This window comes from Oncorhynchus mykiss, chromosome 10, assembly GCF_013265735.2.
Source record: "Oncorhynchus mykiss isolate Arlee chromosome 10, USDA_OmykA_1.1, whole genome shotgun sequence".
Lineage (NCBI taxonomy): Eukaryota > Metazoa > Chordata > Actinopteri > Salmoniformes > Salmonidae > Oncorhynchus > Oncorhynchus mykiss.
In genome coordinates this window covers 73481774-73506905 of record NC_048574.1, presented here as the reverse complement: position 1 = coordinate 73506905, position 25132 = coordinate 73481774, and the positions used below count along the sequence as shown (strand labels likewise).

Below are 25132 nucleotides of genomic sequence, written 5' to 3'. Positions count from 1 at the left end.
TCTCTCACTCCCGAGCTTTCTTTCACTCCCGAGCTTTCTCTCACTCCCGAGCTTTCTCTCACTCCCGAGCTTCCTCTCACTCCCGAGCTTTCTCTCACTCTCGAGCTTCCTCTCACTCCCGAGCTTCCCCTCAGTCCCGAGCTGTCCTTCAGTCCCGATCTGCTCCTCAGTCCAGTGGGTTTCTGGGTGAGGACTACTAGCCATGGTCGGCGGCGAGGGTGGACTATCCAGGGACGCGAGGAGAGGGGACTAAGACATTGACTGAGTGGGTTCCACGTCCCGCGCCGGAGCCGCCACCATGGACAGACGCCCACCCGAACCCTCCCTATTGTTTTGCGGTGCGTTCGGGAGTCCGCACCTTAGGAGGGGGGGGGGGGGGGGGGGGGGGGTTCTGTCACGCCCTGGTCTAAGTATTTTGTGTTTTTCTTCATGTATTGGGTCAGGCCAGGGTGTGGCATCGGGTTTTTTGTATTGTGGTGTGTTTTGTCCTGGGGTTCTGGTGTGTATGTATTGGGATTGTAGCTAGTGGGGTTATCTAGCAAAGTCTATGCCTGTCTGGAGTGGTTCTCAATCAGAGGCAGGTGTTTATCGTTGTCTCTGATTGGGAACCATATTTAGGCAGCCATATTCTTTGAGTTTGTCGTGGGTGATTGTCCTGAGTGTCTTGATGTCCTTGTTTGATGTTAGTTGACACAAGTATAGGCTGTTTTCGGTTTTCGTTTATTGTTTTGTAGTGTTCGTGTTTAGTCGTGTTTACGTTTGTTTAAATAAACATGGATCGCAATCGACACGCTGCAGTTTGGTCCGACTCTCCTTCACTATATGAAAGCCGTTACAGGATGTTACTTAATAATATTTGACAGTCAGTCTTTGTTGTCATGTTACAAACAATATCAAATGCTCATATTTGACTGTTGTTCCCAAATATGTGTTCCTAAAGAGGGAAGTGAAGTGGATCTTTTCAATGGTTCAACCAGCTGTCACTCAAACTCCTCAACCAATCAGGTTCATTAAGAGAGAAGAGAGTTGTGGACAATTACGTCATCATCTCATCCTCACTGGTTAAGACTACCCACCCATCCACTTGGAGCAGTTTGTAGTGTCAAATCTATTGTCTGGACATTATAATGACCCGTGTTTGTAGTCCTGGACCTCCTGAACATGTTGATGTATATTTGGGAGTAAACAGAGGGTCCAAATCAGCAGAAAGGTGAAAGGAGGAGTTCTGGAAACTCCCTGAATTATCTTGGGGCTGTTACATATTATATTTAATATATGTTAACAGCTAGTCTTTGTTCTCCACTTCCCCTCTATGATCTATATCTTCCTGGTATGATAGTGTCCCGTCCATCATCACAAATAGCAAGTCCCATTCCCTGGACAGGAGGACTGTGTTGAGATATACTCTGGACAAGATGACCAAGATGACATGACATGGTTGAAAATGTGCCGCAGAAAATGTTTTAACAACCACTGTAACATCTCTCACACAAATAAGCACACAAGTATGCAAACGTGTTCTATTTTTATATTAGCAGAGCCACAACTCCCCGTGTCATTTTGTTGATACTTCCATTGAGTTCACACCTACGTCAGTCACACAGAGACACACAGATGACTCAGAGACAGAGATATCACTAGAAGCAGAGTCTTAATCCTAGTAATAATTCCCTCTCTTAGGTCAGTTAGGATCACCACTTTATTTTAAGATTGTGAAATGTCAGAATAATGGTAGAGAGAATGATTTATTTCAGATTGTATTTCTTTCACATTCCCAGTGGGTCAGAAGTCTACATATATATACATACCATGCTCAAAAAAATAAAGGGAACACTAAAATAACACATCCTAGATCTGAATGAATTAAATATTCTTATTATAAAATACTTTTTTCTTTACATAGTTGAATGTGCTGACATCAAAATCACACAAAAATTATCAATGGAAATCAAATTTATCAACCCATGGAGGTCTGGATTTGGAGTGGAAAACCAAACTACAGGCTGATCCAACTTTGATGTAATGTCCTTAAAACAAGTCAAAATGAGGCTCAGTAGTGTGTGTGTGGCCTCCACATTCTTGTATGACCTCCCTACAACGCCTGGGCATGCTCCTGATGAGGTGGCGGATGGTCTCCTGAGGGATCTTTTCCCAGACCTGTACTTAAGCATCCGCCAACTCCTGGACAGTCTGTGGTGCAACGTGGCATTGGTGGATGGAGCGAGACATGATGTCCCAGATGTGCTCAATTGGATTCAGGTCTGGGGAACGGGCGGGCCAGTCCATAGCATCAATGCCTTCCTCTTGCAGGACCTGCTGACACACTCCAGCCACATGAGGTCTAGCATTGTCTTGCATTAGGAGGAACCCAGGGCCAACCGCACCAGCATATGGTCTCACAAGGGGCCAGAGGATCTAATCTCGGTACCTAATGGCAGTCAGACTACCTCTGGCGAGCACATGGAGGGCTGTGCGGCCCCCCAAAGAAATGCCACCCCACACCATGACTGACCATCCACCAAACCGGTCATGCTGGAGGATGTTGCAGGCAGCAGAACGCTCTCCATGGCGTGTCCAGACTCTGCAAGACTCAGCCAGGAAGCATAGGAACTGAGAAGTGGTCTGTGGTTACCACCTGCAGAACCACTCCTTTATTTGGCGTGTCTTGCTAATTGCCTATAATTTCCACCTGTTGTCTATTCCATTTGCACAACAGCATGTGAAATTTATTGTCAATCAGTGTTGCTTCCTAAGTGGACAGTTTGATTTCACAGAAGTGTGATTGACTTGGAGTTACCTTGTGTTGTTTAAGTGTTCCCTTTATTTTTTTGCTATATATATATATATATATATATATATATATATATATATATATATATATATATATGTATATGTATTATTTTTGTATTATCCATGCCCTTGCCCCTGACAGGAGGCCTTTTACCATTTGGTAGGCCGTCATTGTAAATAAGAATTTGTTCTTAACTGACTTGCCTAGTTAAATAAAGGCTAAATTAAATAAATTAAATAAACAGCTCTGGTGGAAATTCCTACGGTCAATATGCCAATTGTACGCTCCCTCAAAACTTGAGACATGTGCGGCTTGTGTAGTGTGACAAAACTGAACACTTTTATTGTTCCCAGCACAAGGTGCACCTGTGTAATGATCATGCTGTTTAATCAGCTTCTTTATATGCCACACCTGTCAGGTGAATGTATTATCGCATAATGCATTTGTGCACACAATTTAAGGGAAATAATATTTTTGTTATATCTGACTGTTTTTATTCCTATAGATACTGGTATTGACCAAAATATCTGACAGTTTTTAACCCTGTAGGTACTGGTATGACCCACAGCCTGATAATGCAGGTCCTACAGGGGAGGAGGACTGTGTTGAGATACACACAGATCAGAGTCCTCTGAAGGCATGGAATGACATGTCATGTGACAGGAAACTCAACTGGATTTGTGAGAAAGTGGATTAACATCACCATGACAACATACTATAACACATACAGCAGCCTACAGTGCACACACCTCTCGCTCTCTCTCTCTCTCTCAAACCCAAGCACACACGTTGTATTTGTTTGTATTAACATATTAATAAAAGTCCTACTTATTTCCTGACATTGTAGCTTCCTGTATACCAGAGTCAACATGAATTTAGTACATTTGACTTTGTGCACAATCTGCATGCGGTTCATTTCATCAATTCCAATTCTAATACATTCTTTTTACTTGCTACAGATATTTACTTTCTCCAATTTTGACCTGGTGAAAGCATTCTCAACAGTACCAAACCACCATTACATACACAGTATAGGAGGTGACTGTATCACCAATCAATGAGTGTAGAAGAGATATCAAAGTGTATCAAAGGATGTTACTTAATAATCTTTGACAGTCAGTCTTTGTTGTCAAGTTACATATAAGCACAATATCAACTTCTTATTTTTGTCTCTTGTTCCCCTTTATTGGTCCCAAAAGAGGGAAGTGAAGGGGATCTTTTCAGTGGTTCAACCAGCTGTCCCTCAACTCCTCAACCAATCAGGTTCATTAAGATAGAGGAAAACCCCGGTGGACCAAAGACAGAGAGCAGCGATGTGCCTGGTGGAGAAGCACATTAGACCAACTACTTAACTACGTGTCAGTACAATTAGAATCATACAGTAGATATTACCATTAGGAGTCAGTTAGAAAGGTAATCATACCTTAGTTAAGATGGATGACCACATCAACAACCAGGTTATTGAAGAAAAGCAGAAGAGAGCAATGAGGAGAGTGAAGACTGAGACCAATCGCTCAGGTAAGAACTAAGAAAACTTTATCACACACACACACATTGACAAAGACTTACACAAACACTGAAAAATGCTAATAGCAAGTCTTAGTGGACAAGTAAAAAAAAAAGACGTACCTTTAAAGGTGATTTGGTAAACATCTGAGGAATGGTGCTGAAGTATTAGTGCAATAACTGACCATCCATGAGTTCAAAATTGTTGTTTTAACCATGTTTTGAGGCCATACAGTGTTTGTTCACAATTACAATCAAGTAAAAATAAGTATGTTTTGTATGACAGTTGAAAAAAGCTCAGGAGGCATTTCTAAATAATTATTATTAAGAATCTATGGGTAAATATACTAATATTAATGCAGCAACTACAGATTGCTCCTTTAATGATTGTAACATGTTATACTGATGCAGTAACTTCCTCTTTAACCATCTTAGGGGTGTACTCACTTTTGTGATATACTGTATATGTGTGTGTGTTCTCCCATCTGTGTGTATCTCCTCAGGACCTGAGGATTCAGGGAGAAGACTCTATAGGATGGTTTCTGTGAGCTTTGGGATGCTGTGTGTTCTACAAGTCACTCTCAACATCTCCCTGAGACTCGTCTGTGAGTGTATTGATATCTAATCATTACACTATATCAGACTTTCGCAACAACGTCCTAAATTCAGATGACAAACTGAGTACAGTTGTCAATTCAATGCCTATTCCACGTTGGTTAATTGTAATTTAATTGAAATTATGTTGAAACAACGTTAATTCAACCAGTGGGAGTGTTGTTATCTGCGTAACTAAGTTCCTCCTCTGTTAGGCATGTTTAAGGAACTTGCAAACCACATCCAAGATTTTCTGTCCACTTCCAGACTGTTTGTTTTTAACAGTTGCAGAAATTGTGTTTTCACCAGTAGCTAGCTATATGTATCAATACTTTCCAGATAACAGATGCTTCAAATATTCTGAAGAGAGAGACCAGCTACAGACCAGTTACAACAACCTGACCAAAGAGAGAGACCAGCTACGGATGAGTTACAACAACCTAACTAAAGAGAGAGACCAGCTACAGACTGAGAGAGATTTTCTTAGCAGGAGGTTTACCAATCTCAGTGAGTGAACGACAGTAATAAATTATCGTTAATCCCACTAACTGTATCGTGTGTCTGTATTCTTTCAATAAGAATCCAGTGTGATTAGTTGAAGGAAATTAATGTTTTTATCTAGTAGAACAAACATGTCCTGAAGGCTGGCAGAAGTTTGAATCCAGTTGGTACTTCCTGTCTACTGAGACTAAAACGTGGAATGAGAGCAGAGAGGACTGTCTGAAGAGAGTAGCAGACCTGGTGATCATAACCAGTGATGAGGAACAGGTGAGTGAGTGAGTGAGTGAGTGAGAAAATATGGGTGTGCAGGGGGTAGATATGATCAAACATAAATATGTATATATTTATGTTTCTCAACAACAGACGTTTCTCTTCAACCTCAAGAAGAGGGTCTGGATTGGTCTGACTGACTCTGTTAATGAGGGGACCTGGAAATGGGTGGACGGCACCCCACTGACCACAAGGTGAGAGATGATAACTAATCTATCAATAAGACATTAAACCTTTTTCTATACAGGTTATTCTCATTGCCCCCAGCTGTGCCCTCCAGCTGTGCCCTCGATACTCTATGTGAACTGATTGCCCCCCATCTATCTTCTGAGCTCGTGCTACTCGGTGACCTAAACTGGGACATGCGTAACACCCCGGCCATCCTACAAACTAAGCTTGATGCCCCAATCTCACACAAATGATCAATGAACCTACCAGGTACAACCCCAAATCAGTAAACACGGGCACCCTCATGTCATCCTAACTAATTCACCCTCCAAATACACCTCTGCTGTTTTCAATCCAGATCTCAGTGATCACGGCCTCATTGCCTGCATCCGTAATGGGTCTGCGACCAAACGACCACCCCTCATCACTGTCAAACGCTCCCTGAAACACTTCTGCAAGCAGGCCTTTCTAATCGACCTGACCAGGGTATCCTGGAATGACATTGACCTCATCCCGTCAGTAGATGATGCCTTGCTATTCTTTAAAAGTGCCTTCCTCACCATCTTAAATAAGCATGCCCCTTTCAAAAAAGTTAGAACTAGGAATAGATATAGTCCTTGGTTCACTCCAGACCTGTCTGCCCTGACCAGCACAAAAACATCCTGTGGCGTTCTGCATTAGCATCGAATAGCCCCCGTGATATGCAACTTTTCAGGGAAGTTAGGAACAAATATACACAGGCAGTTAGAAAAGCTATGGCAAGATTTTTCAAACAGAAATTTGTATCCTGTAGTACCAACTCAAAAAAGTTCTGGAACACTGTAAAGTCCATGGAGAATAAGAGCACCTCCTCCCAGCTGCCCTCTGCTCTGAGGCTAGGAAACATTGTCATCACCGATAAATCCACTATAATTGAGAATTTCAATAAGCATTTCTCTACGGCTGGCCATGCTTTCCACATGGCTACGCCTACCCCGGTCAACTGCCAGGCACCCTCCACAGCAACCTGCCAAAGACCCCACCAGTTCTCCTTTACCCAAATCCAGATAGCCGATGTTCTGAAAGAGGTGCAAAATCTGGACCCCTACAAATCAGCCGAGCTAGACAATCTGGACCCTCTCTTTCTAAAATTATCTGCCGAAATTGTTGCAACACCTATTAATAGCCTGTTCATCCTCTTATTCGTATCATCTGAGATTCCCAAAGATTTGAAGAGGGGGATGACCTCGGCAGCTTTCCAAGGGGGTGACACTAGACCCAAACTGCTACAGACCTGAAGCTATCCTACCCTGTCTTTCTAAGGTCTTCGAAAGCCAAGTTAACAAACAGATTACTGACCATTTTGAATCCCACTATACCTTCTCCGCTATGCAATCTGGTTTCAGAGCTGGTCTTTGGTGCACCTCAGCCACGCTCAAGGTTCTAAACGACATCATAACCGCCATCGATAAGAGACATTACTGTTCAGCCGTATTCATCGACCAGGCCAAGGCTTTCGACTCTGTCAATCACAACATTCTTATTGGCAGACTCGACAGCCTTGGTTTCTCAAATGATTGCCTCGCCTGGTTTACCAACTACTTCTCTGATAGAGTTCAGTGTGTCAAATCGGAGGGCCTGTTGTCTGGACCTCTGACAGTCTCTATGGGTGTGTCACAGGGTTCAATTCTCGGGCCCCCTATCTTTTCTGTACACATCAATGATGTTTCTCTTGCTGCTGGTGATTCTTTGATCCACCTCTACGCAGACGACACCATTCTGTATACTTCTGGCCCCTCCTTGGACACTGTGTTAACTAACCTCCAGACGAGCTTCAATGCCATACAACTCTCCTTACGTGGCCTCCAACTGCTCTTAAACGCAAGTAAAACTAAATGCATGCTTTTCAATCGATCGCTGCCTGCACCTGCTCGCCCGTCCAGCATCACTACTCTGGACGGCTCCGACTTAGAATACGTGGACAACTACAAATACCTGGGTGTCTGGTTAGACTGTAAACTCTCCTTCCAGACTCACATTAAGCATCTCCAATCCAAAATTAAATCTAGAATCGGCTTCCAATATCGCAACAAAGCATCATTCACTCATGCTGCCAAACATACCCTCGTAAAACTGACCATCCTACCGATCCTCGATTTCGGTGATGTCATCTATAAAATAGCCTCCAACACTCTACTCAACAAACTGGATGCAGTCTATCACAGTGTCATCCGTTTTGTCACCAAAGCCCCATACACTACCCACCATTGCGACCTGTACGCTCTCGTTGGTTGGCCCTCGCTTCATACTCGTCGCCAAACCCACTGGCTACAGGTTATCTACAAGTCTCTGCTAGGTAAAGCCCCGCCTTATCTCAGCTCACTGGTCACCATAGCAGCACCCACTTGTAGCACGCGCTCCAGCAGGTATATCTCACTGGTCACCCCCAAAGCCAATTCCTCCTTTGGTTGTCTTTCCTTCCATTTCTTTGCTGCCCATGACTGGAACGAATTGCAAAGCTGGAGACTCACATCTCCCTCACTAGCTTTAATGCACCAGCTGTCAGAGCAGTTTACAGATCACTGCACCTGTACATAGCCCATCTGTAAACAGCCCATCTACCTACCTCATCCCCATACTGGTATTTATTTATTTATTTTGCTCCTTTGCACCCCAGTATCTCTACCTGCACATTCATCTTCTGCCGATCTACCAATCCAGTGTTTAATTGCTATATTGTATTTACTTCGCCACCATGGCCTATTTATTTCCTTAACATACCTCATTTGCACTCACTGTATATAGACTTTTTATTTTCTTTTGTTCTACTGTATTATTGACTGTGTTTTGTTTATTCCATGTGTAACTCTCTTGTTGTATGTGTTGAATTGCAACGCTTTATCTTGGCCAGGTCGCAGTTGCAAATGAGAACTTTTTCTCGACTAGCCTACCTGGTTAAATAAAGGTGAAATAAATAAAAATGGCAGAAAACAAATTTAACATAACGATTGAACTTTTCTAATTATTTAGGATTGTGATGTTCTAAATGTGATATCTGACTGTTGTTAACCCTGTAGTTACTGGTATTAACCATGATATCTGACTGTTTTTAACCCTGTAGGTACTGGTTTTAACCATGATATCTGACTGTTTTTAACCCTGTAGGTACTGGTATGATCCACAGCCTGATAATGGTGGTGGCTATGCAGAACATGGCGAGGAGCACTGTGCTGAAATAAACAAAGTTCACCATCATCTGAAGGCATGGAATGACTTGTCATGTGACAAGAAAATCTACTTTATTTGTGAGCAAGTGATTTAACATCACCATGACAACATACTGTAACACGTACAGCAGCTTATAGTGCACAGAACTTTGTCTCTCTCTCTCTCTCTCTCTCTCTCTCTCTACACACCTATTGTTGTATTTTTTTGTTGTATCATATTAATAAAAGTCCTACTTATTTCCTGTTTGTAGCTTCCTGTGTACCAGTAGTTATGTTTCACACATTATCAGATACAACATGAATTTAGGACATTTGACTTTGTGCATTCAAATATTTCTCAATTCAAATGTATTCTACAGATATTTACATGCTCCAATTTAGGCCTGGTGATGACATTCTCAACAGTACCAAACCACCATTACATACCCTCAGGAATCAAGGTAAGACCCAGATGCAGACTGCATAGTAAAACGGTTTATTATAGCAGCGGGGGCAGGTCAAGGCAAACAACGGTCAAATATCCAGAGTATAGGGGCAAAGGTACAAGACGGCAGGCTGGCTCAGAGTCAGGACAGGCAGAGTAGTCGGACGGGCTCAGAGACAGGACAGGCAAGGGTCAAAACCAGGAGGATGAGAAAAAGAGATACTGGGGAAAAGCAGGAGCTGAGAAAAATACTGGTTGACTTGACAAACAAGACAACTGGCAACGGACAACCAGAGAACACAGGTTTAAATACACAGGGGATAACTGGGAAGATGGGTGACACCTGAAGGGATTTGGAAACAATCACAAAGACAGGTGAAACAGATCAGGGTGTGACACATACACTGTATAGGAGTTGACTGTATCACCAATCAATGAGTGTAGTAGAGATATCAAAGCATGTTATTTAATCATTTTTGACAGTCAGTCTTTGTAATATCTAATATCACATGCTCATATTCGGCTGTTGTTCCCTTATAAGGGTCCCAAAAGAGGGAAGTGCATCTTTTCAGTCGCTCAAATAGCTCTTACTCAAAATCTCCTCGACCAATCACGTTAATGAATAGAGGAGAGGTCTGCGGCAAATTATGTCGCCATCTCATCCTCGCTGGTTAAGCCTCTTACTTCTACCCCCTCCTTTTTCGAACATTCTGTTAAAAATCGCGCAACTTTTCAGCGTCCTGCTACTCATGCCAGGAATATAGTATATGCATATGATTAGTATGTGTGGATAGAAAACACTCTGAAGTTTATAAAACTGGTTAAATCACGGCTGTGACTATAACAGATCGTGTGTTTCATTGAAAAACGCAAGAAAAACTGCTCTCTGAAAGCTAAAAATAATTTCCATAAGTCACTTCCACGAGTTGTTAAAAGAGAACAGAATTTAATATCGACCTGCCTGCAATTCATACAAATTCCACACGATGTCGCCATTGTCCTCATTTTCAATTGAATTAATTGTTGGAAAATCCATCTATCTGGCATCCATTTTCCCAGTCTTCACCCGGATGTAGTTGATGAAGACATTAGCAGCCATTGATTTGCAAGCGAAGACCTATTGAAAATACATCGCCCTGTAATCATTTTGATAGATTATAAACGTTTACTAATACCTAAAGTTGGATTACAAAAGGATTTCGAAGTGTTTTGTGAAAGTTTATCGTCGACTTTTTTAATTCTAAAAAATTACGCAGCGTTTAAAAACAATGTTTTTTTCTGAATGACACAGCTTCCATACAAAGCTATTTTGGGTATATATGGACCGATTTAAACGAAAAAAAGGCCCAATAGTGATGTTTATGGGGCATATAGGAGTGCCAAGAAAGAAGCTTGTCAAAGGTAATGAATGTTTTATATTTTATTTCTGCGTTTTGGGTAGCGCCGGCTACCGCAAAATCTGTTGTTTACGTGTCGTGCTGGCATTTTGGGGGGTGCATGCTATCAGATAATAGCTTCTCATGCTTTCGCCGAAAAGCATTTTAAAAATCTGACTTGCTGGCTAGGTTCACAACGTGTGTAGCTTTAATTCAATACCCTGCTTGTGAATTTTGATCAAAGATTGAGTTGTAACGAGTACATTTAGCATTTAGCGTAGCGCATTTGCATTTCCAGGGGCATACTTGAGACGTCTGCGTCTCAAGTATGGTCAAGAAGTTAAGACTACCCATCCTCAATATCCACTTGGAACAGTTTGTAGTGTCAAATCTATTGTACGGACATTATAATGACCCATGTTTGTAGTCCTGGACCTCCTGAACATGTTGATGTATATTTGGGAGTAAACAGAGGGTCCAAATCAGCAGAAAGCTGAAAGGAAGGAGGAGTTCTGGAAACTCCCTGAATTATCTTGGGGCTGTTACATATTGTCATGTATTGTCATATTATGTCTTGTTCCTGTTCTTTCTCTTCACCCTGTCTCCCTCTGCTGGTCGTATTAGGTTACCTTCTCTTCCCCTCCTTCCCCCAGCTGTTCCTTATCTTCTCTAACTACCTCGTTCACCCTTTTCCCACCTGTTCCCTTTTTTTCCCTCTGATTAGGTCTCTATTTCTCTCTCTGTTCCTGCTTCTGTCTTTGTCAGATTCTCGTTTGAGTTTCTCATGCCAGAACCAAACTATCGTCTCGTTTGCTTCAACCTTGTCCTGTTCTGTCGGAATCTGCCTGTTCATCTGAGGCTACATGTGATCAGGTACCTCTGTCCTCTACAACCCAGCTAATCCCCTCTGCTGCTAGAAGGGGACTCTACCCAGCTATTCTCCTCTGCTGCTAGAAGGGGAACTCTTCTGTGATTTTCAGAAGGACTTTGTTTCATTTGTCGCCCTCTCTGCGGGTTGTTTATTTTGCCATCACATACATTTGAAGAGGATCTATGTCTTACCTGTGTTTCGACATTAAAGAACTCTGTTTTTGTTAAACCGCTTTTGGGTCCTCACTCACGTGAATAACAGAAGAATCTGACCAAGAATGGACCCAGCGACTTCGGATCCTCTCCACTCAGCCGTCGAGATCCAGGGAGCGATGCTAGGCAGACACGAGCAGGAATTGTCTGCTGCTCGACATGCCGTTGAGACCCTGTCCGCCCAAGTCTCCAACCTCACAGAACAGATTCACCATCTCTGCCTCGATCCACCGGCCACTTCCAGGGCTTTCGAATCTCCGGAGCCCAGAATCAATAACCCGCCGTGTTACTCTGGGGAGCCCACTGAATGCCGCTCGTTCCTCACCCAGTGTGATATTGTGTTTTCTCTCCAGCCCAACACTTACTCCAGGAGCACAGCTCGTATCGCCTACGTCATATCTCTCCTTACTGGACGGGCTCGTGAGTGGGGCACGGCAATCTGGGAGGCAAGGGCTGAGTGTACTAACCAGTATCAGGACTTTAAGGAGGAGATGATACGGGTTTTTGATCGTTCTGTTTTTGGGGAGGAAGCTTCCAGGGTCCTGTCTTCCCTATGTCAAGGTAATCGATCCATAACAGACTACTCTATTGAGTTTCGCACTCTTGCTGCCTCCAGTGACTGGAACGAGCCGGCTTTGCTCGCTCGTTTTCTGGAGGGTCTCCGTGCGGAGGTAAAGGATGAGATTCTCTCCCGGGAGGTTCCTTCCAGCGTGGATTCCTTGATTGAACTCGCTATTCGCATAGAGCGACGGGTTGATCTTCGTCACCGAGCTCGTGGAAAGGAGCTCGCGTTCTCCGTTGCCCCCCTCTCCGCATCACTACCATCTTCCTCTGCCGGCTTGGGTGCTGAGCCTATGCAGCTGGGAGGTATCCGCATCTCAACTAAGGAGAGGGAACGGAGAATCACCAACCGCCTCTGTCTCTATTGCGGTTCCGCTGGTCATTTTGTCACTTCATGTCCAGTAAAAGCCAGAGCTCATCAGTAAGCGGAGGGCTACTGGTGAGCGCTACTACTCCTGTCTCTCCTTCAAGATCCTGCACTACCTTGTCGGTCCATCTACGCTGGACCGGTTCGTCAGCTTCCTGCAGTGCCTTGATAGACTCTGGGGCGGAGGGCTGTTTTATGGACGAGACCTGGGCTCGGGAACATGACATTCCTCTCAGACAGTTAAGGGAGCCCACGGCCTTGTTCGCTTTGGATGGTAGTCCTCTCCCCAGGATTCAGCGTGAGACGCTACCTTTAACCCTCACTGTCTCTGGTAATCATAGCGAAACCATTTCTTTTTTAATTTTTCGTTCACCTTTTACACCTGTTGTTTTGGGCCATCCCTGGCTAGTTTGTCATAATCCTTCTATTAATTGGTCTAGTAATTCTATCCTCTCCTGGAACGTCTCTTGTCATGTGAAATGTTTAATGTCTGCTATCCCTCCTGTTTCCTCTGTCTCTTCTTCACAGGAGGAGCCTGGTGATTTGACAGGGGTGCCGGAGGAATATCACGATCTGCGCACGGTGTTCAGTCGGTCCAGGGCCACCTCTCTTCCTCCACACCGGTCGTATGATTGTAGTATTGATCTCCTTCCGGGAACCACTCCCCCCCGGGGTAGACTATACTCTCTGTCGGCTCCCGAACGTAAGGCTCTCAAAGATTATTTGTCTGTAGCTCTTGACGCCGGTACCATAGTCCCCTCCTCCTCTCCCGCCGGAGCGGGGGTTTTTTTTGTCAAGAAGAAGGACGGGTCTCTGCGCCCCTGCATAGATTATCGAGGGCTGAATGACATAACAGTGAAGAATCGTTATCCGCTTCCTCTTATGTCTTCAGCCTTCGAGATCCTGCAGGGAGCCAGGTTTTTCACTAAGTTGGACCTTCGTAACGCTTACCATCTCGTGCGCATCAGGGAGGGGGACGAGTGGAAGACGGCGTTTAACACTCCGTTAGGGCACTTTGAATACCGGGTTCTTCCTTTCGGCCTCGCTAACGCTCCAGCTGTCTTTCAGGCATTAGTCAATGATGTCCTGAGAGACATGCTGAACATCTTTGTTTTCGTTTACCTTGACGATATCCTGATTTTTTCACCGTCACTCCAGATTCATGTTCAGCACGTTCGACGTGTCCTCCAGCGCCTTTTAGAGAATTGTCTTTTTGTGAAGGCTGAGAAGTGCACTTTTCATGCCTCCTCCGTCACATTTCTCGGTTCTGTTATTTCCGCTGAAGGCATTAAGATGGATCCCGCTAAGGTCCAAGCTGTCATTGATTGGCCCGTCCCTAAGTCACGCGTCGAGCTGCAGCGCTTTCTCGGCTTCGCGAACTTCTATCGTCGTTTCATCCGTAATTTCGGTCAGGTGGCAGCTCCTCTCACAGCCCTTACTTCTGTCAAGACGTGCTTTAAGTGGTCCGTTTCCGCCCAGGGAGCTTTTGATCTCCTCAAGAATCGTTTTACATCCGCACCTATCCTTGTTACACCTGACGTCTCTAGACAGTTCGTTGTCGAGGTTGACGCGTCAGAGGTGGGCGTGGGAGCCATTCTTTCTCAGCGCTCCCTCTCTGACGACAAGGTCCACCCTTGCGCGTATTTTTCTCATCGCCTGTCGCCGTCGGAACGTAACTATGATGTGGGAAACCGCGAACTGCTCGCCATCCGCTTAGCCCTAGGCGAATGGCGACAGTGGTTGGAGGGGGCGACCGTTCCTTTTGTCGTTTGGACTGATAATAGGAACCTTGAGTACATCCGTTCTGCCAAATGACTTAATGCGCGTCAGGCTCGTTGGGCGCTGTTTTTCGCTCGTTTCGAGTTCGTGATTTCTTATCGTCCGGGCTCTAAGAACACCAAGCCTGATGCTTTATCTCGTCTCTTCAGTTCTTCAGTAGCCTCCACTGACCCCGAGGGGATTCTCCCTGAGGGGCGTGTTGTCGGGTTGACTGTCTGGGGAATTGAGAGGCAGGTAAGCAAGCACTCACTCACACTCCGTCGCCGCGCGCTTGTCCTAGGAACCTTCTTTTCGTTCCTGTTCCTACTCGTCTGGCCGTTCTTCAGTGGGCTCACTCTGCCAAGTTAGCCGGCCACCCTGGCGTTCGGGGTACGCTTGCTTCCATTCGCCAGTGTTTTTGGTGGCCCACCCGGGAGCATGACACGCGTCGTTTCGTGGCTGCTTGTTCGGTCTGCGCGCAGACTAAGTCCGGTAACTCCCCTCCTGCCGGCCGTCTCAGGCCGCTTCCCATTCCCTCTCGACCGTGGTCTCACATCGCCTTAGATTTTATCACCGGACTGCCTTCGTCAGCGGGGAAGACTGTTATTCTTACGGTTGTCGATAGGTTCTCTAAGGCGGCTCATTTTATTCCCCTTGCTAAGCTCCCTTCTGCTAAAGAAACAACACAAATCATCATCGAGAATGTTTTCAGAATTCATGGCCTTCCGTCAGACGTCGTTTCGGACAGGGGTCCGCAATTCACGTCTCAATTTTGGAGGGAGTTTTGCCGTTTGATTGGGGCTTCCGTCAGTCTCTCTTCCGGCTTTCACCCCCAGTCTAACGGTCAAGCAGAACGGGCCAATCAGACTATTGGTCGCATCTTACGCAGTCTTTCTTTTCGTAACCCTGCGTCTTGGTCAGAACAGCTCCCCTGGGCAGAATACGCCCACAACTCGCTTCCTTCGTCTGCGACCGGGCTATCTCCTTTTCAGAGTAGCCTCGGGTACCAGCCTCCGCTGTTCTCGTCTCAGTTCGCCGAGTCCAGCGTCCCCTCCGCTCAGGCTTTTGTCCAACGTTGCGAGCGCACCTGGAAGAGGGTCAGGTCTGCACTTTGCCGTTATAGGGCGCAGACTAATAAGCGTAGAACTAAGAGTCCTAGATATTGTCGCGGTCAGAGAGTTTGGCTCTCCACTCAGAACCTTCCCCTTAAGACAGCTTCTCGCAAGTTGACCCCGCGGTTCATTGGTCCGTTCCGTATTTCTCAGATCATTAATCCTGTCGCAGTGCGACTTCTTCTTCCGCGATATCTTCGTCGCGTCCACCCGGTCTTCCATGTCTCCTGTGTTAAGCCCGTTCTTCGCGCCCCCACTCGTCTCCCCCCCCCCCCCCCCCCCCCCATCCTTGTCGAGGGCGCACCTATCTACAGGGTCCGTAAGATTTTGGACATGCGTCCTCGGGGCCGTGGTCATCAGTACCTAGTGGATTGGGAGGGGTACGGTCCTGAGGAAAGGAGTTGGGTTCCCTCTCGGGACGTGCTGGACCGTTCGCTGATCGATGATTTCCTCCGTTGCCGCCAGGTTTCCTCCTCGAGTGCGCCAGGAGGCGCTCGGTGAGTGGGGGGGTACTGTCATGTATTGTCATATTATGTCTTGTTCCTGTTCTTTCTCTTCACCCTGTCTCCCTCTGCTGGTCGTATTAGGTTACCTTCTCTTCCCCTCCTTCCCCCAGCTGTTCCTTATCTTCTCTAACTACCTCGTTCACCCTTTTCCCACCTGTTCCCTTTTTTCCCTCTGATTAGGTCTCTATTTCTCTCTCTGTTCCTGCTTCTGTCTTTGTCAGATTCTCGTTTGAGTTTCTCATGCCAGAACCAAACTATCGTCTCGTTTGCTTCAACCTTGTCCTGTCCTGTCGGAATCTGCCTGTTCATCTGAGGCTACGTGTGATCAGGTACCTCTGTCCTCTACAACCCAGCTAATCCCCTCTGCTGCTAGAAGGGGACTCTACCCAGCTATTCTCCTCTGCTGCTAGAAGGGGAACTCTTCTGTGATTTTCAGAAGGACTTTGTTTCATTTGTCGCCCTCTCTGCGGGTTGTTTATTTTGCCATCACATACATTTGAAGAGGATCTATGTCTTACCTGTGTTTCGACATTAAAGAACTCTGTTTTTGTTAAACCGCTTTTGGGTCCTCACTCACGTGCATAACACATATGATATTTAATATATGTTAACAGCTAGTCTTTGTTCTCCACTTCCCCTCTATGATCTATATCTTCCTGGTATGATAATATCCTGTCCATCATCACAAATAGCAAGTCCCATTCCCTGGGCAGGAGGACTGTGTTGAGATACACTCTGGACAAGATGATCATGTAGAGACATGGAATGATTTATATTGTGCTGCAGAAAATGGTTTAACAATAACCACTGCAAAAATCTCTCACATGCACACACACACAAGTATGTAAACTTGTTCTATTTTGTTGTATTAGCATAGCTACAACTACTATGTCATTTTGTTGATACTTCCCTAGAGTTAACACCTACAGCAGTCACACAGACAGGCACGCACAGATGACTCAGAGATATCACTAGAAGCATAAATTTAACGTTTAGAGGTCTTGCAGTTGACATATGACACCTCCTGACCGCCATGTTGGAAGACCACCGCATTAATTCTAGAAGCAGAGACTTCTAGTAGACCTACATAGAAAGAAAGACCCAGGCAATGTTAAAGATGTCAAAGGTCATCTATGCTGAATCAGATATGAACAAGAAGGTCAAGTTTGACAGAGGTGAGATGGAGGAGAGGATTGTGGATATCTACATCAGTGCAGACACCCTGAGAGACGGTGAGACCAGCACCAAGAGAGAAGAATAAAGGATCAGGAGACCAGCACTCTGGTAACACACACACACACACACAAAACAAATGAAAGTGTCTTGTATGTGTCCACAGAGCCTGATAGCTCTGAGAAGAGACCCTTCCTAGCTGTGCAGTGTGTCTGGGGCTGCTGTGTGTTCTCCTACTGGCTGGGATCATAGGCCTGTCTCTCAACTGTGAGATTGTGTCCAAGTTCGTTGCTTATCACCTAGTTGTAAGAAGTGCTGGTTACTAGGCCTATTTACCTGGTGTTTTACCTGGTAACTATATGTTTATACTTTGTAGATAACAGAGCCATCAAATATTCTGAGAATAAAAGTAACAACTGGTTCCAGAGTTTCTCCCTGCAACTGCAGAGAGATTCCAGCTACAGACCAGCTACAACAACCAGACTGAAGAGAGTCTAGCTACAGACCAGCTACAACAACCGGACTGAAGAGAGACCAGCTACAGACCAGTGTTGGGGTAGGTTCCTTATTCCTTGTCAATCATTGGCTTCTTGGTGAAATCAGCAATCAGACAATATCTTCAAGTAAATGAAACCTTTATTAATGCAATTGCAGACAGAAGTTGACAACGGAAACACAGCACAAATGTTTCCGAGTAAGTTCTGCAAAATCAAAAAGTTAAAAGTTGTTTTAATATACTTGCAGTCAACCCCTAGTGATGTAACTGCCTACATCAACACCTTCTACTCATGAGACCAAGCCCATGCATATACAGTTATACAAACTTGCAGGAGAGACAATAGTTCCAGTGTTTTCTAAGGGTTCAGCAGTAATTTTCCACTCCCGTGTGGCTTACAGTGGTATGTCTGACTTGTCTTATCTCTTTCACTCCCCTGCAGGGTTCTGTGTCTATGAATCTCTTTTAGCCTTGAGGCCCTTTCTCACAGACACCCTGTTTTGACTGTAAACAACTCACACATCTCTCATACCGTTTCTTATAAGAGGCAGAGACTAGAAAAGAACTGTGGAACAGTATTAAACCATAGAATTAATATATTGATAATATGTGGTCCAGGACCCTATAAATGTAGTGGGGGAGGGTCTTATAGCCCTTCCCCTTCTATTAATACAACATAAGCATAATTCATTATTATAATACATCAATCATTTGGTGCAGCCCCTATCATGACCCCAAAGTGAACCCCATCACCAGCTACCACAATCTGACTGAAGAGAACCCATATTCAGGCAAAGCTTTTTGTTATAGGTGAGAATCAAACTATGATAAATCAGATGTAAAATCAATAGTAATTATATATCAATGGGTTTACCTGCTTAGTTTCTCACTGCTTTCACCTTTGTTCTTCAACAGAGCAGCATTTTCAGGAGGGATGGAGACACTTTTGACTCCAGTTTGTACTTCCTCTCTACTGAGAAGAAAACCGGGGAGGAGAGCAGACAGGACTGTCTGGAGAGAGGAGCAGACCTGGTGATCACAAACAGCAGAGAGGAACAGGTGAGAGAGAGAGAGAGAGAAAATATACGTTTCATCAGTACACTCATATTTGGGCAGTATTTTATAAATATATTAAAAGTGACAGTTTTTTTATCTTTCTCAACAACAGATATTTCTCTTCAACCTCCACCTGAGAGCCTGGATTGGTCAGACTGAACCTGTCACTGAGGGGGGACCTTGAAGTGGGTGGATGGCACATCACTGACCACAGCGTGAGATATTTGAACATTTTACCTTGTTAATTGAAAATAAAAAACCAATGATATATTGCTTCCAATCATGTTAAAAAAAAGAATGTTTCGATGTCATTCAATGAGAACTATAGATGTGTCATAGAAACCAGGTAATATTTACATATGAAATCTCTCTCTCTCTCTCTCTCTCTCTCTCTCTGAATAGGTTCTTAGGGCCTTCATCTGACACCGCCTGGTATAGAGGTCCTGGATGGAAGGTTGGCCCCAGTGATGCACTGGGCCGTACCCTCTACCCTCTGTAGTGCCTTGCGGTCGGAGGCCGAGCAGTTGCCATACCAGGCAGTGCTGCAAACAGTTAGGATGCTATCGATTGTGCAGCTGTAGAACTTTTTGAGGATCTGGGGACCCATGCCAAATCTTTTCAGTCTGCTGAGGGGAACAGGTTTTGTCGTGCCATTTTCACGACTGTGTTGTTATGTTTGGACCATGATAGTTCATTGGTGATGTGGAGACCAAGGAACTTTAAACTCTCGACCCGCTCCACTACAGCCCCAACGATATTAATGGGGGCCTGTTCGGCCCGCCTTTTCCTGTAATCCACAATCAGCTCCTTTGTCTTGCTCACATTGAGGGAGAGGTTGTTATCCTGGCACCACACTGCCAGTTCTCTGACCTCCTCCCTATAGGCCATCTTATCATTGTCGGTGATCAGGCCTGCCACTGTTGTGTCATCAGCAAACTTAATGATTGTGTTGGAGGTGTGTTGGGCCACGTAGTCATGGGTGAACAGGGAGTACAGCAGGGGACTAAGTACACACTCCTGAGGGGCCCCAGTGTTAAGGATCAGTGTGGCAGACGTGTTGTTGCATACTCTTACCACCTGGGGGTGGCCCGTCAGGAAGTCCAGGTTCCAGCTGCAGAGGGAGGTGTTTAGTCCCAGAGTTCTTAGCTTAGTGATGAGCTTCGAGGGCACTATGGTGTTGAATGATGAGCTGTAGTCAATGAACAACATTCGCACATAGGTGTTCCTTTTGTCCAAGTGGGAAAGGGCAGTGTGGAGTGCGATTGAGACTGCGTCATCTGTGGATTTGTTGGGGCGGTATGCACATTTATTGGGTCTATGGTGTCCGGGAGGATGCTGTTGATGTGAGCCATGACCAGCCTTTCAAAGTGTTTAATGGCTACCAACGTGAGTGCTACGGGGCGGTAATCATTTAGGCAGGTTACCTTCACTTTCTTGGGCACAGGGACTATGGTGGTCTGCTTGAAACATGTAGGTATTAGAGACTTGGTCAGGGAGAGGTTGAAAATGTCAGTGAAGACACTTGACAGTTGGTCCGCGCATGCTTTGAGTACACGTCCTGGTAATGCATCTGGCCCAGCGGATTTTTGAATGCTGACCTGTTTAAAGGTTTTGTTCACATTGGCTACCGAGAGTGTTATCACACATTCATCCAGAACAGCATCACAGCCTGTGTAGTAAGATTCAATCTTAATCCTACAATGACTCTTTGCTTGTTTGACGGTTCGTCTGAGGGCATAGCTGGATTTCTTAGAAGCGTCCGGATTAGTCTCCCGCTCCTTGAAAGCGGCAGCTCTAGCCTTTAGTTCGATGCGGATGTTGCCTGTAATCCATGTCTTCTGGTTGGGATATGTACTTACAGTCACTGTGGGGACGATGTCGTCGATGCACATAATGATGAACCCGATGACTGAGGTGCTCTACTTCTCAATGCCATTGGATGAATCCCGGAACATATTCAAGTCTGTCCTAACAAAACAGTCCTGTAGTGTTGCATCCGCATCATCTGACCACTTCTGTATTGCGAGAGTCACTGGTACTTCCTGCTTTAGTTTTTGCTTGTAAGCAGGAATCAGGAGGACATAATTATGGTCAGATTTGCCAAATGGAGGGTGAGGGAGAGTTTGTATGCATCTCTGTGTGTGGAGTAAAGGTGGTCTATGATTTTTTTCCTTCTTTTTGCACATGTGACATTCTGGTAATAATTTGGTGAAACTGATTTAAGTTTTCCTGCATTAAAGTCCCTGGCCACTAGGAGAGCCGCTTCTGGGTGAGCATTTTCTTGTTTGCTTATGGCCTTATAGAGTTGGTTAAGAGCGGTCTTAATGCCAGCTTTGTTCTGTGATGGTAAATAGATGGCTACGAATAATATAGAGGATAACTCTCTTGGTAGATACTGTGGTCTACAGCTTATCATAAGGTGCTATACCTCAGACAAGCAGTACCTCGAGACTACTTTATATAAGACAGTGCGCACCAGCTGTTATTGACAAATAGACACACCCCCACCCCTCGTCTTACCAGACGTAGCTTCTCTGTTCTGCCGGTGCATGGAAAATCCAACCAGCTCTATATTATCCTTAATGTCGTTTAGCCACGTCTTTATGAAGCATAAGATATTACAGTTTTTAATGTCCCTTTGGTAGGATAATCTTAAATCGTAGGTTGTCAATTTAATTTTCCAATGATTGCACGTTAGCAAGAAGAACGGATGGCAGTGGGACGTTACTCGCTCGCCTATGGAATCTCAGAAGGCTTCCCGATCTGCGGCCCCTTTTCCTACATCAATTTTAAAGCAAATGACGGGGATCAGGGCCTGTTCCAGTGAAAGCAGTATATCCTTCTCATCAGACTCGTTAAAGGAAAATGTTTCCTCCAGTCTGCGGTGAGTAATTGCTGTTCTGATTTCCAGAAGTTATTTTCGGTCATAAGAAACGGTAGCAGCAACACTATGTACAAAATAAGTAAAAAGATAAGTTACACAAAACACAAAAAAACTAACAAAATAGCAGAATGTAAAACGTCAGCCATGTTTCCTTTCCTCCACATAAAATGTGATACATTTTAAAGTTAAATGACAAGTATTTAGGCTATATTGAAGCTTTAGGTTCTAAGTAGAGGAACAGCCGCTCGGATCAGAAAGCAGGCAGAAGGTGTGTTTCCTTTCAAATGGTACCAAGAAAATGCATATCCTTGATTCAGGGCCTGAGCTACAGAGAGTTAGATTTGAGTATGTCATTTTTGGTCAAGATTATTTTTTTTTTAAAGGGGGGATATCCCTTAATACAGGATCATTACAATGTTAAGAAAGATGCTATCAAATGTCGACAAATATCAAGTTACCCATTAGATAGAGGGAGAGGGAATCAGAGGGAATCAGTAACATAATGGTGAATATAAACACAATATTGATGGAGGGAATCAGTAACATAATGGTAAATATACACAATATTGATGGGTTGGAGGGAATCAGTAACATAATGGTGAATATAAACACCATATTGATGGGTTGGAGGGAATCAGTAACATAATGGTGAATGTAAACACAATATTGATGGAGGGAATCAGTAACATAATGGTAAATATACACAATATTGATGGGTTGGAGGGAATCAGTAACATAATGGTGAATATAAACACCATATTGATGGGTTGGAGGGAATCAGTAACATAATGGTGAATATAAACACAATATTGATGGAGGGAATCAGTAACATAATGGTGAATATAAACACAATATTGATGGAGGGAATCAGTAACATAATGGTAAATATACACAATATTGATGGGTTGGAGGGAATCAGTAACATAATGGTGAATGTAAACACAATATTGATGGAGGGAATCAGTAACATAATGGTAAATATACACAATATTGATGGGTTGGAGGGAATCAGTAACATAATGGTGAATATAAACACCATATTGATGGGTTGGAGGGAATCAGTAACATAATGGTGAATGTAAACACAATATTGATGGAGGGAATCAGTAACATAATGGTAAATATACACAATATTGATGGGTTGGAGGGAATCAGTAACATAATGGTGAATATAAACACCATATTGATAGGTTGGAGGGAATCAGTAACATAATGGTGAATATAAACACAATATTGATGAGGGAATCAGTAACATAATGGTAAATATACACAATATTGATGGGTTGGATGGAATCAGTAACATAATGGTGAATATAAACACCATATTGATGGAGGGAATCAGTAACATAATGGTGAATATAAACACAATATTGATGGAGGGAATCAGTAACATAATGTTAAATATACACAATATTGATAGGGTGGAGGGAATCAGTAACATAATGGTGAATATAAACACAATATTGATGGAGGGAATCAGTAACATAATGGTGAATTTAAACACTATATTGATGGAGGGAATCAGTAACATAATGTTAAATATACACAATATTGATAGGGTGGAGGGAATCAGTAACATAATGGTGAATATAAACACCATATTGATGGAGGGAATCAGTAACATAATAGTGAATATAAACACAATATTGATGGAGGGAATCAGCAACATAATGGTGAATATAAACACCATATTGATGGAGGGAATCAGCAACATAATAGTGAATATAAACACAATATTGATGGAGGCATTCAGTAACATAATGGTGAATATAAACACCATATTGATGGAGGGAATCAGCAACATAATAGTGAATATAAACACAATATTGATGGAGGCATTCAGTAACATAATGATGAATATAAACAAACACGGTACACATGCTAACAAATGTCAACAAATCACAAATTACAATTTGATTCAATGTCGGCAAATTATACTTTTTTATAACTTGATCTTAATCTGAGGCAGCAATAAGGGTTAAACAGTCTTTAACAGGATCATTACAACTGAAAGGAGGAAAGTAAACATTTTTTATTTTTACAGATGACTTAATCGTACATTGGTGTGGGAATGATCAGTGATATACAGTAATTATCAACACATTATAGAGCGTTATGTAGCCTTTTCCTGATGTGCGGTTGAATGCAGAAAAGCTGCTTCACAGGTTAGACTTTTACTCCATTTTGCAACTTGCAATTCAAGTCACTCTGATGTCCAGTGTTCACTAATGTGTAGACGACTTCACACCACAGGTTATTCTCTGGTGACTTCGTCTGGATGTTGGTCACTGTGAATACCTCATAGGGAGGAATTAAGACTTCTCTCTCTTCTGCAAATGCAGAGTAATGTGATATGTCAGCTCCAAAACATGTGGTGATCTCAAAGCAGGACGTCGCTCCAAATGAATCTCTGCCTATTTTCTTGTTTAAAGTGCTCGAGGTGAAGGTGCCGAAACGGATATATTATTTGACATCATGAAAATACACATTGGTTCTACGGTAGGTGGTCATGCATGTTGTTTGCCTTTGTTTGATAATCTGAATGGCTTCAGTTAGATAGAAGTGCAGGGAATGGTACTGGAATGTTGTCCCATAATTAGATCTACCATCTCTAACTTCTCTGTTGAAGTCCGGGTAGATCTTAGGCTCTTCATTTGTGTACACATATATAGCTTTGGAGTGTTCATCTTGCAGACCATGGATAGACGGTTTGGCTTTTTCTTCTGCTTCCTTCCAGGCATTATTGAAGTTTGTACTGGTTTTCTTCTCACGTGGGAGGTAGTCTGTGTTCACCTGAATGCGCATGTTCGCTCTGCAGCCAACGTATTGATCATCAATAGATGTAGGGGCCATGTCCAGTGGGAAAGGATTCTGTAAAAATAACATTTAGTTTCAATACATTGCTTAATACTTACTAGGTCTCTGTTTCTCCCCATGAATTAAAAAAAATATATATATATTTTTTTTTAAAGGCGGCTAACTCTTTTGTGTGATAGATTTGGGTCGTTTTCATACATATAGTGACATTTATGTCCTTGTATCATGTGTGGACATTTTGAATAAACACTCAATTTAACAGTTGATTCACACACTAACTAAAATTCCATACCCACCATCTGTGGGTCCGGGTTCATGGTAAACATCTAAGGAAGGAAAAGAGGTGATTTTAGAACAGCCAGAGGGAGCCTGGACCATTTGGGCTAAGAGATGTAAGAAATAAGCCCATTAAGAAAAGGATTCCAGCAGAGATTCGATGGGAGCAATTGAAAGATAAGAAATGGGTTAGAATAGTATCTGGGC

At 43.7% G+C, this 25132-nt stretch overlaps 1 protein-coding gene and 1 pseudogene across 2 annotated transcripts; one reads left to right on the top strand and one right to left on the bottom strand.

Annotated features, from left to right (window-relative positions):
* The first annotated feature begins 4077 nt into the window (after positions 1 to 4077).
* On the top strand, positions 4078 to 9261 carry LOC118936757 (C-type lectin domain family 4 member E-like). Of its 2 annotated transcripts, none has more exons than XM_036933951.1 (6): positions 4078 to 4309; positions 4801 to 4902; positions 5231 to 5398; positions 5517 to 5659; positions 5756 to 5856; positions 8975 to 9261. In XM_036933951.1, the coding sequence occupies exons 1-6, from the start codon at positions 4225 to 4227 to the stop codon at positions 9129 to 9131; spliced, it is 756 nt and encodes a 251-aa protein (XP_036789846.1). In that variant the 5' UTR covers positions 4078 to 4224; the 3' UTR covers positions 9132 to 9261. The 2 variants fall into 2 exon arrangements, with proteins under 2 accessions (XP_036789846.1, XP_036789845.1); XM_036933950.1 differs by having other exon boundaries at positions 5514 to 5659.
* A 14674-nt stretch (positions 9262 to 23935) lies between these two features.
* Positions 23936 to 24637, bottom strand: LOC118966649 (annotated as a pseudogene).
* Positions 24638 to 25132: the final 495 nt, after the last annotated feature.